This window comes from Artibeus jamaicensis, unplaced genomic scaffold (assembly GCF_021234435.1).
Source record: "Artibeus jamaicensis isolate MK-2021 breed Jamaican fruit bat unplaced genomic scaffold, CSHL_Jam_final contig_3126, whole genome shotgun sequence".
In the NCBI taxonomy this organism is placed as follows: Eukaryota; Metazoa; Chordata; class Mammalia; order Chiroptera; family Phyllostomidae; genus Artibeus; species Artibeus jamaicensis.
This window is the reverse complement of record NW_026521723.1, coordinates 547604-563578: the sequence shown is the minus strand read 5'-3', so window position 1 is coordinate 563578 and position 15975 is coordinate 547604. Positions and strand designations below refer to the sequence as shown.

The 15975-nt window shown below is 36.5% G+C and overlaps 1 protein-coding gene across 1 annotated transcript; it reads left to right on the top strand.

The window, feature by feature from the left end:
• The first annotated feature begins 261 nt into the window (after positions 1 to 261).
• LOC119047321 (olfactory receptor 5AC2) lies at positions 262 to 1191 on the top strand. Its single transcript, XM_037142734.2, has one exon. It carries the CDS (start codon positions 268 to 270, stop codon positions 1189 to 1191), a length of 924 nt encoding a protein of 307 aa, XP_036998629.2. The 5' UTR covers positions 262 to 267.
• The last annotated feature ends 14784 nt before the right edge of the window (positions 1192 to 15975 follow it).

Here is a 15975-nt window from a genome sequence, read left to right as displayed (position 1 = left end):
AATCGTTCTTCACATGGTTTTAATATTGGCTCAAATATTTCCATTTATTTCAGTTATTTTTCCATGTTTGGGTCAAATACCTAAACACAGTGCTTGTAAACAGACTTACTGTTTTATAGGATGAAAATTATGCAATAAAAACCACTAATTGAATGGAAAACAACACAAAAATATAATTTAATTTGCAAATAAAATACCACTACTTTGTGTCACCATCAGTGATCATCTTTGTCACATATTTTCTCATTACAGTGATCAAGTGTGGATATGTCGGAAGGAAACAAGACACTGGTGATGGAGTTTGTTCTCGCAGGACTTACAGAGAGACCATGGCTGGAGGTCCTCCTCTTCCTTGTGTTCTTAGTTATCTACCTCATCACCATGGTGGGCAACCTTGGACTGACGGCTCTGATTTGGAAGGATGCCCATCTTCACACACCCATGTACTTGTTCCTTGGTGGTTTAGCTTTTGCAGATGCTTGCACTTCAACTTCTGTAGCTCCCAGGATGCTGGTCAATTTCTTAGACAAGACTGCAATGATATCCCTGACTGAGTGCATCACCCAATTTTACTTTTTTGCTTCCAGCGCAACTACAGAATGTTTCCTCTTGGTAGTGATGGCCTATGACCGCTATGTAGCCATATGTAACCCCTTGCTGTACCCAGTGGTGATGTCCAACAGACTCTGCAGTAGGTTGATAAGTATTGCATATGCAGTTGGTTTTATGCATCCTCTGATTCACGTGAGCTTGTCATTAAGATTAACTTTCTGCAGGTCTAACATAATACATTATTTCTACTGTGAAATTTTACAACTGTTCAAAATTTCATGCAATGACCCATCTATTAATGCACTAGTGCTACTTTTTTTTGCAGCTTTTATACAAATATCCACTTTGATGACCATCATACTCTCTTACACTCGTGTGCTCTTTGACATTCTGAAAAAAAAGTCAGAAAAGGGCAGAAGCAAAGCCTTCTCCACGTGCGGTGCCCACCTGCTCTCCGTGTCACTGTACTACGGCACTCTCATGTTCATGTATGTGCGTCCTGCATCTGGCCTCGCTGAAGATCAGGACAAAGTATATTCCCTGTTTTACACAATTATAATTCCCCTTCTAAACCCATTTATTTACAGCTTGAGAAATAAAGAAGTTATAGGTGCTTTGAGAAGAGTTGCAAAGAAGTAGACAGTTCCCAAGGAAATTTTCAAATTGTTTCTCTTTTTACCCTTTGCATAAAAACAAGTCCTTCTGCTGAGCGGATTAGCCATGGCTCTGCCCTTTCACCAGGAGGCCAGTGGTCAGAGTGGCCACAAAGCACTGGGGGAAGGAACCCAGCCACGCACAATGTTTCCTTGGATGTGGATCCAGTTGAAGTTATAACTTCAGTTTTAGCGACTTATGTATTCCATAGCTGATTTGTTTAAAAATAGTGTAATTTCTTTTTATTTGAACATTAACTTTTTTTTAAATTTTATTTAGTTACTTTTCAAGTACATTTTTTTTTCTCTTCCCCTCCCCGCCCGGTCTCCCCCCTCCCTCCCATTCCCCCCCCCCCAGTCCTCATCTCTGTGTCTTTCATACTTGTTCCTCAAAATCCCTCCCCCTTTTTCCCCTTAAGTTCCCTTCCCTCTCCCCTCTGGTCGCTGCCCACTTGTTCTCTATTTCAACGTCTTTGTTTTTATTCTGTTTGCTTGTTTGTTTTATTCTTTAGCTTCCTGTCAAAGGTGAGATCATATGGTATTTGTCCTTCAATGCCTGGCCTATTTCACTCAGCATAATGCTTTCCAGTTCCATCCATGTTGTTGCAAAAGGTAGTAGTTCCTTCTTTCTCTCTGCTGCATAAAATTCCATGGTGTATATGTACCACAATTTTTGGATCCATTCATTTACTGATGGGCACCTAGGTTGCTTCCAACTCTTGGCTATTGTAAATTGTGCTGCTATGAACATTGTGGTGCATAGGTTCTTTGAAATTGATGTTTTAGGATTCTTGGGGTATAATCCTAGCAGTGGAATTGCTGGGTCAAAAGGCAGGTCAATTTTTATTTTTCTGAGAAAATTCCATACTGTTTTCCATAATGGTTGTACCAGTCTACAATCCCACCAACAGTGAACTAAGGTCCCCTTTTCCCCACACCCTCTCCAACATTTGTTGTTTGTTGCTTTGTCTATTATAGCCATCCTAACTGGTGTAAAGTGGTATCTCATTGTGGTTTTAATTTGCATCTCTCTGATAGCTAACGATATTGAGCATCTCTTCATGTGTCTCTGGATATTCTGTATGTCCTCTTTAGAGAAGTGTCTTGAACATTAACTTTTGAAAGTTTGTTGTCTGCAAGGGACTATTACCCCAAATTCTATTTAATCATTGGCAGTAACTGAGACTGGAATATAAATGTGAGTGGTTTATTTGTCTAGAATTGGAGAAAAAGCTATCATAATCTTTAAAATTTATTGGGTTTGGAAGGTTATTTCCCTTTTTACACTTTGGGGGTTTCTCACTTTAAAAATTTAGGTTTGCTAGTCGAAATTTTAATATTTTATAGATGTTTTAAAAGAATTATCTTATAATTTTTAATTACATCTAACTTTCCTTGCTATTATTACCTAATTCAGGGTATCAAACTCATTTTCACCAGGGGCTACATCAGTCTTTCTGTTGCCTTCAAAGGGCCGAATGTAATTTTAGGACTGTGTAAATGTAACTACTCCTTTACTGTTAAGCGAGAGCTTGGTGCTGCCACCAGGTACAGACAAGGTGCTGGGCTGCATAAAACAAGGTGGAGGGCCGGATTTGGCTGATGGGGCTTGTGTGTGCCACCTGTGATCTAATTCATTAATTTTTCCTATCTCTAAATTTTTCCATCTGCTTTCTTTTAACATTTTGTTTTCTTCTAGCCTTTATATTTAGAGTTGAATTCATTTACAGTTACATTTAGTTTTTATTTGTTGTTGCCATTGTGGATATTAATCTTTTGTGATATTATGAACGGTCTGAACTGAATTGGCTGTTGAGTGTTTCCCATATTCTTGGCTTCCTGCTTCTCACTGTCATATGAGATTTCTATTTTAACATTCTGTAGGTCCGACATGAAACATCATTCTACTGTGAAAGCTTATTGCCATATAAAATTTCCAAACAGGTGAATCTATTAATGCATTCATTCTTTAAATTTTTTTTTAGTATTTCCTCACTCTTATGAGTGACGTTATCACTTACACTGTCTTTGCAATAATGAAAAGGAATTATGGGAAAGGCAGAACGAATGCCTTCTCCACAATAGGGTCTATGTGCCCGCTGTTCTCTGGTTCTGTCATAAGGCTCTTTCCTTTTTCCAGATGTGTGAGTCTTGAATCTGGCCCAGAAGTAGTACAGGGCAAAATGAATTCTTTGTTATATATTACTGTAAATCCTTGCTAAATCTCTTTTTACGCAGCAAAAGAACCATATTTTAGATGGACTACTACAATGATAAAATAATATATATTTCTTAAATTTTCTTAGTATTTTAAAAACTTCTATTTAAGTAAATCACACCTTATAAGTGTCTTGAACATCAGTAATAATAATTTTTAATTGAAAAAAATGGAAAAAATGCAAACTTTACATGACTATACTACAACAATATGGTTATGGTTATTAAGACTTTAAGCACTCAACTAATTTGTGAGAGTGTATGATTTTTCACCTACAGTGAAGACTAGAGGAATATTTCAGTTGCATCTACTACCCTATTATCACCTTGGTGGATAAACATTTGGTGAGTAATTACATGAAAGCTCTTACTCCCATATTAGCCCTTTTTGAAAATTGCTTGAAGCACCTTTAAAGAAAGAGGCTTATGCAAGTCTTTTGTAAATTTTCCATAAAACCAAACCACTTTTTCTTTTTTAGAAGATTTTACTTATTTATTTTTAGACAGAGAGGTAGGGAGGGAGAAAGAAAGGGAGAGAAAAAATGTGTGGTTGCCTCTCATGCACCCACAACTGGGGACCTGGCCTGCAACCCAGGCACGTGCCGTGACTGGGAATCAAACCAGCCACCCTTTGGATCATAGGCTGTGCTCAATCCACTGAGCCATAGCAGCCAGGGCCCAAACAATATTTTTCTACTTTATTATTCCTGAACAAGTTGCTTTGCAAAGTTTTATATACAAAATCATTTGTGATTAAATAATAAGTTCATATATTTTAAAAACAAAAGTGACCATTAATAACCTTTTCAGGCATTTACAATTACAGTCACTTTTAAAAGTAATTTTAGCCTTGTCCTGTGTGGCTCAGCTGTTTGGAGCATCGTCCTCTAAACCAAAATGCCGCAGGTTGGATTCCCAGTTGGGGCACATACCTAGGTTGCAGGTTTCATGCCCAGTCAGGGATGGCAGAGGCAACCAATTGATGTTTCTCTTCCTCTCTCTCTCCCTCCCTTCCCTTCTCTCTAAAATTGATAAGCATGTCCTTGACTGAAAATAAAAAAAAAGGACAGTAATTTTAAACAAGTAACCTCTCCTCTGACATTAAAATTTTGTCTAGACAACTATTTAGACAAATATTTACCAATACTTTTCACAATATGAAGTAAACATATATCAATGAATTTCCATTTTTATTCTGATACAATATCAATGAAAATTGTTATTAGAAGTACTGTGACTATAAAGTGCGACTATCTAATTTTTTAAAGTAATTAGAAAACATCTAAAATTTTTCAGTTTCCAGAATCTTCTAACACTGATATCTCATTTGAGAGGGACTCTCATTTGATCATGAAAACGTAAGCAGAAGGCTAAAGAAGGTTAGGAGGTGAGTCTAGGACGTCCTGGGCTGGGGCGCAGCTCCAGCTGCGGAGATTCCGGAGGCGGAGCCGGGTGGGCCTGCCTGACCCCGCGCCCCAGCGGGTCTGAGGGTGAAGGCTGTTTGTTCACACCGGAACACGTGCCTGCAACAAGAACAAGACCCTCCACTACCCGGTCCCGTGTTATTGACTGTTGAAGGTTCTTTTGGTCGTCGTGAGTTTTCACAAATCTGTTATGATGCTGTGAAGGTTAAAACTGATCCTGAATTAGAAAAAAAAACCCGTGATAATTAATAGAGCGTCGCTGGAATTAGAGTATGAGAAAATAAAGGATTCCACTTTTGATGACTGAAAGAATATTCGAGGACTCAGGCTATGGAAAGACCCTGACCTCCTTCAGGGGCGAATCCAGAAATCCTGAAGACTAAGACAGCTTGACTATGCTGATTCTTTTTTTATTTTTTAAAATCTAAATTAAATGTTATCAGCTGAATTCTCACTATATACGCTTATCTGGTGGAAAGAAAATTTCAGACTTGCAGATGTAATTTGATGACAGATGATCCTGACTGAAAAATCAAGCACAGGTTTTTTGCTTCCCAACTCTGCCATTTGCAAATGGAAGTAACAGTGTCAACTGCATAGATTTTATACCAACCAATAAAAATGTGAACACTACTAAAAAACAAAATCAAACAAAAACCTTAACTGTACCTTCCTCTCTTCTTTTACTTTTTTCCTTCCAGCATGGTCTCCATTGTATGCCTCTAACCTTCTCATTTATATTCTTGTATTTCGCTGATAAATAAAACAAAAATGTTTGTCTAAATAAATGAGCAACATTTTCCCGGTTTCTGCTATGCTATTTCTTTCCTGATAAATGATTTTAGATGACAATATCTAGTCTTTTGGTATTGCTTAACACACAATTATGCAGAAGATTCTTTGTACAAGTTAGTGTTTGAACTGAAGAATAATAGTCTGAGACTCCGGGTGCCTCCTACACTCATTGCCCGCACTAAGCCTAATGCAGGTCTGTGCACCCAGGTGTAGTTTTTAGTACATGAGATCATCACCTTGGTGACAGCATGAGAAGTCACATGATCCGAGACCTTACAATCGATGGGCCTCCCATTTTTCTGTGTTGTTTGTTTCTGCGGATGTCATCTCCCTGTGCATCCACCCTTTGCCTGATGATGCGTGGGGTCAGGCCGTATGACTATGATTTTATATCATTATGAATGCTATGTTCAGTTAAGACTATCTGAGGCTATAATATTAATGATGCTAGCTACTTAAGGAAACTGTACTGAATTTCTGTTATGGGCCAGAAAAATTCCAAATCAGGAGTAGTCTCGTGATATAAACTAGTGGAACACAGCCAATGTCTCACATACCAAGGGAACTACTGCTCATTTGTAATGTGATGTGTGTGCTATTATATATGCATATGCACGTGCGTGCATATATACATTTCTGATAGCAGTATAGATAATGAACATTTGACATGTATGGGGAATACATTGTTATGAACATTGGAATTCATCACAAATAGGGTATTGGAGGTTTTTCAGTATCCTAAGAAACCTGAGTATCTTTTGTAGCTACAACATGTGTAAATTTCGGAGAAGAGCCTGAAAAGGTAAGTTGAAAACAAAGTTTGGAGAAGTTTTGAATGGCTAACTGAAGATTTGAAACTTTGTTCAAATTGCAGTAGGAATTCACAGGTTTTTGAATGGAGCGAGCTGATAAGAACTGAAATAGATTAGAATGCATGATCTGATACATGGGCATACACACAGAATATTAAACAACATACCAATGAACTAAAGAACCATGATTCACTAGCCATACTATAAAATATGAGAAAAAGACAAATTAGGTAAGAAATTAAAAATAAATTTTCTACCACCACACGCTATCCCCAAACCAATAGTTCCAATGAATTTCACTATTAAATACAAAACAACAACAAAAACCTAAACAAACAAACAAAAAAAACCTGTCCTATGGATAGAGTAGTGAACTCTATTAGATTAGAATTAGATTTCACTATCTAATTAGTGAAATCTAATTAGATTAGAACTCTCTAATTTCAGTGGAACATATTATTGGGTTGAGATAAAATTATAGCAGTTTAACAGAAACACTGAAGGGTATTTTCATTTATGCCTATATAAGAGTTCTAGCTACAAAGAGGAATGAAAATCTATGTCACTGCTGTGTTACTTTCTCACTGATGCAAGGTTTAGAGAAAAGCATTAAAGTCTCTGAATACTGAACACTAGTGAGACATTCAGGAGGAGAATTTCTTTCCTTAGTAGACTTGGGAATAAGGCTGCATCTTACATGGGAAAATCTGTCCTATGACTTTCTATCTCTCCTTTATGCTAAGAAAAGAAAAAGAAAAAGAAAAAAGAGCCCAAGTTACAGATGAATCAAGTAGAAAGGGATATTTTCTTCCTCTTTCTACTATTCTATTTCCGTGATCTTTGTAAATGCTCCCAGATATCAATAAGCAAAAATTTCTTCCAATTTCTGGCCCGGTGGAGAGTAAATTGCAAAGGATAGGATCCTTTAGCCAAATATCTTCATTTTTCACAAATGAGTAGTGTTAATACTACAGAATTTATAGAGGCAATTCCTTATCACTTCAATGATCATTTTAACATGTCTATATTCCACAAGTTTCCACCTGGGAAAAAGAGACACCATCAATTATCAGAGTTCAAGAGTGTTGCAGTCATTAGCTTCAGCATTTGCATTATAAGAAATGATGAAACAAGTCAACTGCAGCAAAAGTCAGAAGTTGGGATGAGCACCACTTCAGTGCAACAGTATGAGAAGAAGGCCAGACTGTGCTGAGGGAGAGTAGGAATGAGAAAGCTTCCAGCTGGACTGGACGAGAAAGCCTTTATGCCAGAGTGGAGAATATAATGCAATGTTTAAGTTACTAGCTGACAAGAAGCTGCAGAGCTTTTGGTATTAAACTTACACAAACCATAGAGGTCCCCACAGACAGCATAATTTTCTTTTTCACTAAGTGAATCTCAATGACCACAGCACAGGTATCTCTCAGAGAAAAACTTTGCAACTCAAAAAAGTTGTCATAAGTTTTCATATTTATCAGAAATTTGCAGTTTTATTGTCTTGTACTAAGAACAGGTTTTGCTGTATGTTCTACTATGTCTAACGCACTGAAAGGAACAAGCTCATAATTCTTGTTTGTCATTTTCATGCTTGGAAACTTCTATGACTTGCCTACATTACTGAAGAAAACACCGGGCCACCAGCTGGCAACTTCCGGGCTTCTACCGGGTCCAAGAGCTCTATCACCTGTCACAAAGCCTGTGAGTTCCTCCTCCTACAGAGTCAGCACATCAGGCAGAAACCCAATGGGACTGGAGAGATACTGGATAGCTTGGCCACTTTTCAAGGAGAAGTCTTTTTATAGTAAGATGAGAAAGAAAAAAAATAAACTGAATTCTTTTTCTTAGCAATATTGCATTCAGAAATCACAGATGAAATTCTGATTTTTAACTTCAATTCCTAGATCAATTTTATTGACAAAGAAATGTCACAATCATTTGCCTGAAAAATCTGACTACATAGGACAAAAACTTTGCATGAAAGATAATTGGATATGTTTTAGGGTGAGGGAAAGGAAAGGTCTAAGGATTTCAATCTTTTTGTAAGAGGCTTGGGTAGTTATTTAAGGGTTTAAGTGGCTTTATAGCTGTGGGAGTGAGAAAAAGAAATTGAACAGTTTGGCTTTTAACAAAGATGACATTGGTCCCAATGTAGCAGAAAATATTATAAGGTACACATAAATTATTAACAGGTTGTGTCAGTATTCCAGGCCAGAGAAGGAGTTTTCTTAAATTTGGAGAGAAGTAGATGGTTCCAGCAGACATTAAAGAGATACAAGCTGTGAGTTTGGTAACAGTTTTGACATGGATTTGTGGGCAGGGGGTGGCGAAGGTGGGTGGAGGATGGAGAATTCACTGTTAAAGACGGCTTTCACGTTTATTTCTTTAAAAATGGAGTAGATGGTAACGACATTAATGGAGAATGAGAAGACAGGATGACGTCCAGATTTAGTGATAGCACTTGAAAAGATTCTAGATTTGGTTTTGAACATGTTGAATCTAATGAATCTTGAAATATTTAAAAAACATATTAGGTGTTTGGAATGCAGCAACATCAGGAACAGTAAGATAAAGGAAATGAATATGTCCTAAAATTGGTCAGAAGCAGTGGGTAAAGTTGCCCTCACTGTGAACCCCAACAACACAAATTGTGGTTCTAATCATGGTTCATGATTCATACACCTGGGTATGTCTGGGGTGATTGTTGATTAACCCACAGTGCCCAGAACAACTTTGCCTTCCTCCCACAGGGAATCCATTGCTAACTTTCACTGAGGGAATTCCAAGGTTCTTTTTACCTTTTAAAGTATGAATAGATTTGAAAGAGCTTTGGTATAAATATGTCCATGCACTTCACGTTTCCAAAGAAAAATATTTGACCAGGAAATACTGCTTCATTCTGCGACTCCCACGTTTCTTCATACAAGTGTTTTAAGAGGAGATGCCGCGGTGGATGTGAGAGCAGTGGGGGCCTCATCAGTTAGCAATTGCTGAAGACTCTGGCCCTAGCGTAGGGTATGGGAGAGAAAAGTACACCTTTTTTTCCTTTGAAAACCCAATGTATTTACTTCAAAAGTCAACCATTCTCCCAGTCTCCCAAAGACTTAGAGGAACTGAGTGAGGATATCAGGGTCTGATTTTAACTATTTGTAGTTTTCAGTTTGCCTGTTTGATAATAAAATGTCCAGGTAAGTAACAAAAATCCTGGCAACCATATGACATTTTTTTGTTTCACTTCAGGAGAGAAAATTCTTTTTTATTTTTTTGGAGGGGGAATCATAAATATTGTTTTATTTCTAAAGTTGATGAATTCATGAATTTAACTTGAAACACTTTATTTTAAGATAATTTTATTTAGTTTTCTCTAAGTAAAAATCTGATACATATTCCCCCAAATTAATGCTTAATGGAGGGGAAATAGAAAAAAATACATGACAAAGCAAAAAAGTTTAACAAGGAAACGGTAGGGGAAAGGAAAAGACTAAAATGGAAATGACACAGGTAAACCCACAGATACATTGTATACTGTAAAACAAAATGTTTAAATTTTCTTCTTAAAAAACTTACAGATTGATCAGGATAGAAAATTCTTGATGCCTGTCATAAATGCTGTTGAGAAGACATGCACAATAAGATTTCTTTTCAATAGTAAATTTGAAATAAGAAAAAGAAGAGACAAATGGAAAAGATGATAATGACTCAAAAGTTTCAGAGGTATTTTTCATACCATAGAAAATTTTCTATGTCAGGGTATAACAACTAAACTATGCTGCTCAAACTGCCTTATTCATGCTGCTCAAATTTATTCATGAGATTATGAAAAGTTAAAGTCATCAATGACAATTTTCTTAGGCTCTTTAAAATGCATAGTGAGATGTGTGTGTGCGTGAGTGTGTCTCTCTCTCTGTGTATATACATACACCCCCAAAACCCTGGAATTTATTTATAAAAACTTGTGTATCTATTCTTAGATATTTAAACTTCAGTCACCTTCAAAGTACTCTCCATTAGATGCAATACACCTATCAAGACATTTTTTCCACCGCTCAAATCAGTTTTTTAACTTGCTGATTTTGATACTTTTTAGTGCTTCTGCCATTTTTCTGTTTCACTTGTTCCACATAGGCAAAATATTTCCCTTTGGAGACTTTTCCATCTAGGAAATAAAAAAGTAGTTTGGGGTGAGATCGGGTGAATAAGGAGGATGGATATAGGGGTTATGCTATTTTTGGTCAAAAACTGCTGAACACTCAGTGCAGTGTGGGCCAGTGCGCTAGTGAACCACCCATCAAGAAATGGGCAAACACATCGAAAGAGACTTCAAAACAATTTCACTAAAGCCAAACGCAGTCTCTCACAACCCCAACTATACACTGATACGGATGGATTCCTAGAACACTCGCCTAGTGGAGGAAGCCTGAACTACAAGGGGCCCATCCTCCAGAATATAATTTTGTTTTTTGGGGGGTCTCCTCTCATTTATATCTTAACAAAAAAGAACCTAAATACCTAATGACCCTTGACCTAATTATTAAAATTAGATATATCAGTCATAGGCTTACAGCTGGCAACAAAGCTAGGTAGGCTCACACAGCAGAAAACTTCTACTTTGAAAACTTCTAAAGGATTGGCCTCTGTCCAACAAAGCCAATTGTCAGCAGAGATGTATCAGTCTGTGTTCTCGTGTTATGATTTGATTCCAGAGCTTCTTGTGGGTATACATGGTACTTTTTAAAATGATTTTATTCATTTATTTTTAATATTTGAATTTTTTGTCCTCAATTTGTTTGACAGGGAAAGCTTTTTTTTTAAAAAAAGATTTTATTTATTTATTCTTAGAGAGAGGGGAAGGAAAGGAGAAAGAGAGAGAGAAACATCAGTGTGTGGTGGCCTCTCACGTAACCCCCACGGGGGACCTGGCCAGCAACCCAGGCATGTGCGCTGACTGGGAATCCAACCTGCAACCCTTTGCTTCACAGCCTGCACTCAATCCACTGAGCTACACCAGCCAGGGCTAAAATAATTTTATTCATTTATTTTTATAGAGAGAAGGAAGGAGGGGGAAAGAGAGTGAGAGAAACATTGATTTGAGAAACATCATTTGGCTGCCCCATGTACATGCCCCAACCTGTGACTAAACTTGCAGCCCAGGCATGTGACCCCACTGTGAATGGAAATGAAGAGCCTTTCTGCTATGGAACAACTGCCATCCGACTGAGCCACACCAGTCCAGGTGGTATATAGGTAATTTAACAGATACATTTTTAATGTTAATTTTTCTTGTTTTATTCTCAGTGAAGAAGAGCAATAGCTTACCAAATCTTTTTAAAATATATTTTACTAATTATGCCATTACCGTTGTCCCATTCCCCCCTTCATTCCCCTCCACCCTGCACACCCCCTCCCCCCAGATTCCCCCCTTTAGTTCACATCCACGTGTAACAAGTTCTTTAGCTTCTACATTTCCCATACAATTCTTGCCCTCCCCCTGTCTATTTTCTACCTACTGTCTATGCTACTTATTCTCTGTACCTTCTCCTCCTCCCACTCCCCTGTTGCTAACCCTTCATGTGATCTCCATTTCTGTGGCTCTGCTCCTGTTTTAGCTGTCCACTTAATTTGATTTTGTTTTAGTGTGGTAGTTAATAACTGTGAGTTTGCTGTCCTTTCACTGTTCATATTTTTATCTTCCTTTTCTTAGATAAGTCCGTTTAACATTTCATATAATAAGGGCTTGGTGATAATGAACTCTTTGAACTTGAACTTATCAGAGAAATGCTTTATCTGCCCTTCCATTCTAAATGAGAGCTTTGCTGGATAGAGCAATCTTGGATGCAGGTCTTTGGCTTTCATGACTTGGAATACTTCTTTCCAGCCCCTTCTTGCCTGTAAGGTCTCTTTTGAGAAATCAGCTGACAGTCTGATGGGAACTCTTTTGTAGGTGACTGTCCACTTATCTCTTGCTGCTTCTAGAATTTTCTCTCTCATTTTAATCTTGGGTAATGTAGTTATGATGTGCTTTGGTGTGTTCCTCCTTGGGTCCAACTTCTTTGGGACTCTCTGAGCTTCCTGGACTTCCTGGAAGTCTATTTCCTTTGTCAGATTGGGGAAGTTCTCCTTTATTATTTGTTCAAATAAGTTTTCTGCTTGTTGCTGTTCCTCTTCCCCTTCTGGTACCCCTATAATTCGAATGTTGGAATGATTAAAGATGTCCTGGAGGTTTCTAAGCCTCTCCTCATTGTTCTGAATTCTTTTTTCTTTATTCTTTTCTGTTTGGATGGTTCTGTCTTCCTTCTGGTCCACTTCATTGATTTGAGTCCCAGTTTTGTTTCCATTACTATTGGTTTCCTGTGCATTTTGCTTCATTTCACTTAGTATAGCCTAGTACTATTTTCAAAATATCCACTTATAATTAATTCCTCTATTTTTATTAAAGTTTGTATTGTCTACTACTAAATGCAATAATAGCACTCTTTTTTTTAAAGATTTTATTTACTTACCTTTAGAGGGGAAGGGAAGAAGAGAGGGAGAGAAACATCAGTGTATGGTTGCCTTTTATGCATCCCCTGCTGGGAACTGGCCTGCAGGGGACCAGCCTGCAACCCAGGCATGTGCCCTGACTGGGAATCAAACTGCGATTGTCTGGTTCAGAGGCCCGCGCTCAATCCACTGAGCTACGCCAGCCAGGGCTAATAATAGCACTTTTATTCTTGTCTCTCTTTCTCTCACTATTAGCAATCTTAAAACCACCCTTTAGTATTTCTTTGTACCTATAAATATATATAGTTATATAAATAGGGTAATAACATTTTTGTGTTTTCATCCAAAAACCTCTTTGGGGGCCTATTTATCTCCCTCTTATCCTTCATTCTTTCCTCTCACCTACACCAAGAAAATAAATATTAACATGGAGTCCACATGTTATACAATCTTTATGTTTATATGCAAATATACGTACAAATATATATTCATAGATATGCATAGAGTGAGAATTTCGAGACTTCATTTTCTGTTTGTTTAATGTGATACTTTCATATATATTTCTCTGCATCTTACTTTTCTCACTTTTTTCCCCAGTTGTGGATATTTCCTTGAGTCAACTGGTAGAGCAATAACTCATTTTTAAATGACTTATTGATGGGTTCACCAGGATCTGTTCATATTTTGCTTTATCTTGATTGGTTTTCATGTTATTTCCACTCTTTTGGGGGTCACATGAACACCATGGCAGTAGACTTTTCTCTCTATGAACCACTATGTAATTGTTATAGAATGGATTACAAATGTAGCTTGCTGGATTGAAGAGCATTTTTATTTTTAAAAGATACTCCCAAATTGTTTTTTTTAATTTTATTTGTTTATCTTTTTAGAAGGGAAGGGAAGGAGAGAAGGAGAGAAATATCAATGTATGGTTACTTCTCATGTGTCCTCTGCTGGGAACTGGCCCCTGCTGGGAACTGGCCTGCAACCCAGGCATGGGCCCTGATGGGGGAATCGAACTGTGATATTTTGGTTCGTAGGCCCATGCTCAATCCACTGAGCTACACCAGCCAGGGGCCAAATTGTTTTTAAAAGGTTTAATAATTTACATTTTTATCAGTCAGTGTGAGAGTGGACTTTTTCAAATTCCCACGAGCAGTAAATTTTGATAATCTAAGGGGGAAGAAGTCGCATTGTTATTTTCTTTGCACATTCTGAGCACTGGAGACAGTGAGCATCTTTTCCTATGTTTATTAAATGTGCTGACACATTGTTCTGTGACTTGCCCATTCAATTTCATTTTCATTCTTCTATTGAGTTATTTGAATTTTTCTCTCAATTTGTAATATGTATGTTTATGTGATAGGTGTGAATATTTTACCTACTATATTTATTATATATATTTCTTCCAAAGTTTTAGTCATCTTTTACCTGATTAGAGACTTGATACATACTCCATTTTCTTGCAGTGAAAAATTAGATTAAATATATCTATATATTTCTGTGTAATTTATGAGTTTCTTATATTAGAGATTTTTGTACTATTTTTAAATTATATCTATTTTATGAAATGTTAGAATGTTTTAATTACCTTTTTTAAATTTTTAAGTACTTGATCTAGCTGCTTATTAAAAACAGGCATAGGAAAGGAATCTAGTCTTACTTTATTTCCAGATAGATAAACAAATACAGCTAATACTATTTATTGGATAAATCATCACTTTTCTCAACTGAATAATCATCCATGTAATGCATTAAATTCTAGTATACACTTGAATGTGTCTTTGGAGTCTTTATGTGGTTTCACTGTCATATTTTCGTTTCTATACCATATCATACTCTTGAATAGCTTTGTTTTAAAACTTGCAGCTGCATGCTTGACTTTCTTACTGTTTATATTTTCTTTGTTTCCTCAAAAAATTTATTTTACATGAATTTTATGATCATGCTACTACATTAAAAAGTGATTAGTGAGGGGGAGGGTTTTCAGGAACTACTATAAGGGACACATGGACAAAACCAGGGGGAAGGATGGAAGCAGGGGGGAAGGTGAGTTTGACTGGGGTGGGGGGGAGTGGTGGGAGGAAAATGCAGACAACTATAATTGAACAACAATAAAGTAGTTATTAAAGAAAACAAACATGGAAATTTAACTGGAACATGTACTTGCTGTTGCTTATAAAAAAGGTATGAAAGGTAAAAAATTGATTAGGATTCTAAGTGATGTATTCATAATACTATCTTCTTATCTAAGAACACATCTGGCTGTGTATTTCTTCAGAAATTGTATAATGCCCTTGGGTTAGTTTTTGTACTTTAATTTACAGAGGTTTGAAATATTTTTAAAATTATTTCAAGGTATTTTAAAGTGCTATGACTAATAAAATGGGTACATTTTTCTTTATTTCTCTTTCTTTTTGGTTATTGTTTACATAGAAAAATCTAGTGATTATTTATATATTCATCCTCCATTTGGTATTTAATAAAATCAGTCTTATTTTTTAATTATAACAATATAACAGTAAGAAATATATTTTTCTTACAAGTTTTATGATATTTTATAGCTTTGCTATATGTATACTTCATTTTATTTAATCTTAGTTATATCAAAATTTCTAAGATAATACTTTATAATAATGGTTAGAGTGAGCATTCCAGTCTGTTCCTAAGTTGAAGAGATGTGCCGTATTATTTAGAATGTGTGCTATTAGTTTTGATTACTAATCTTTAGCATATTTCAAAAGCTTAAGATGGTTATTAAATAGCAATCAATTTTTCCAAATTAAAAAATAAGACAATATCTCTTAGAGAGGCAACAAAACCTTCACATTTTATATATACCTTTTGCCTAATTTTTAGGACCAGTTTTCCAAATACTTACAATTGTAAGTATTTTTACTCATGAGTAAGGTAAATGTTCTGATTAAAGGGGATGCATCAGCAAGGAAGATGTGTTTACTTTTTAAAATAAAATGTTACTTTTATGGTATTTGATAGCTGTGTCCTTCACTTATTCTTTCAATGCAGTGGTCGGCCTGAGTGATT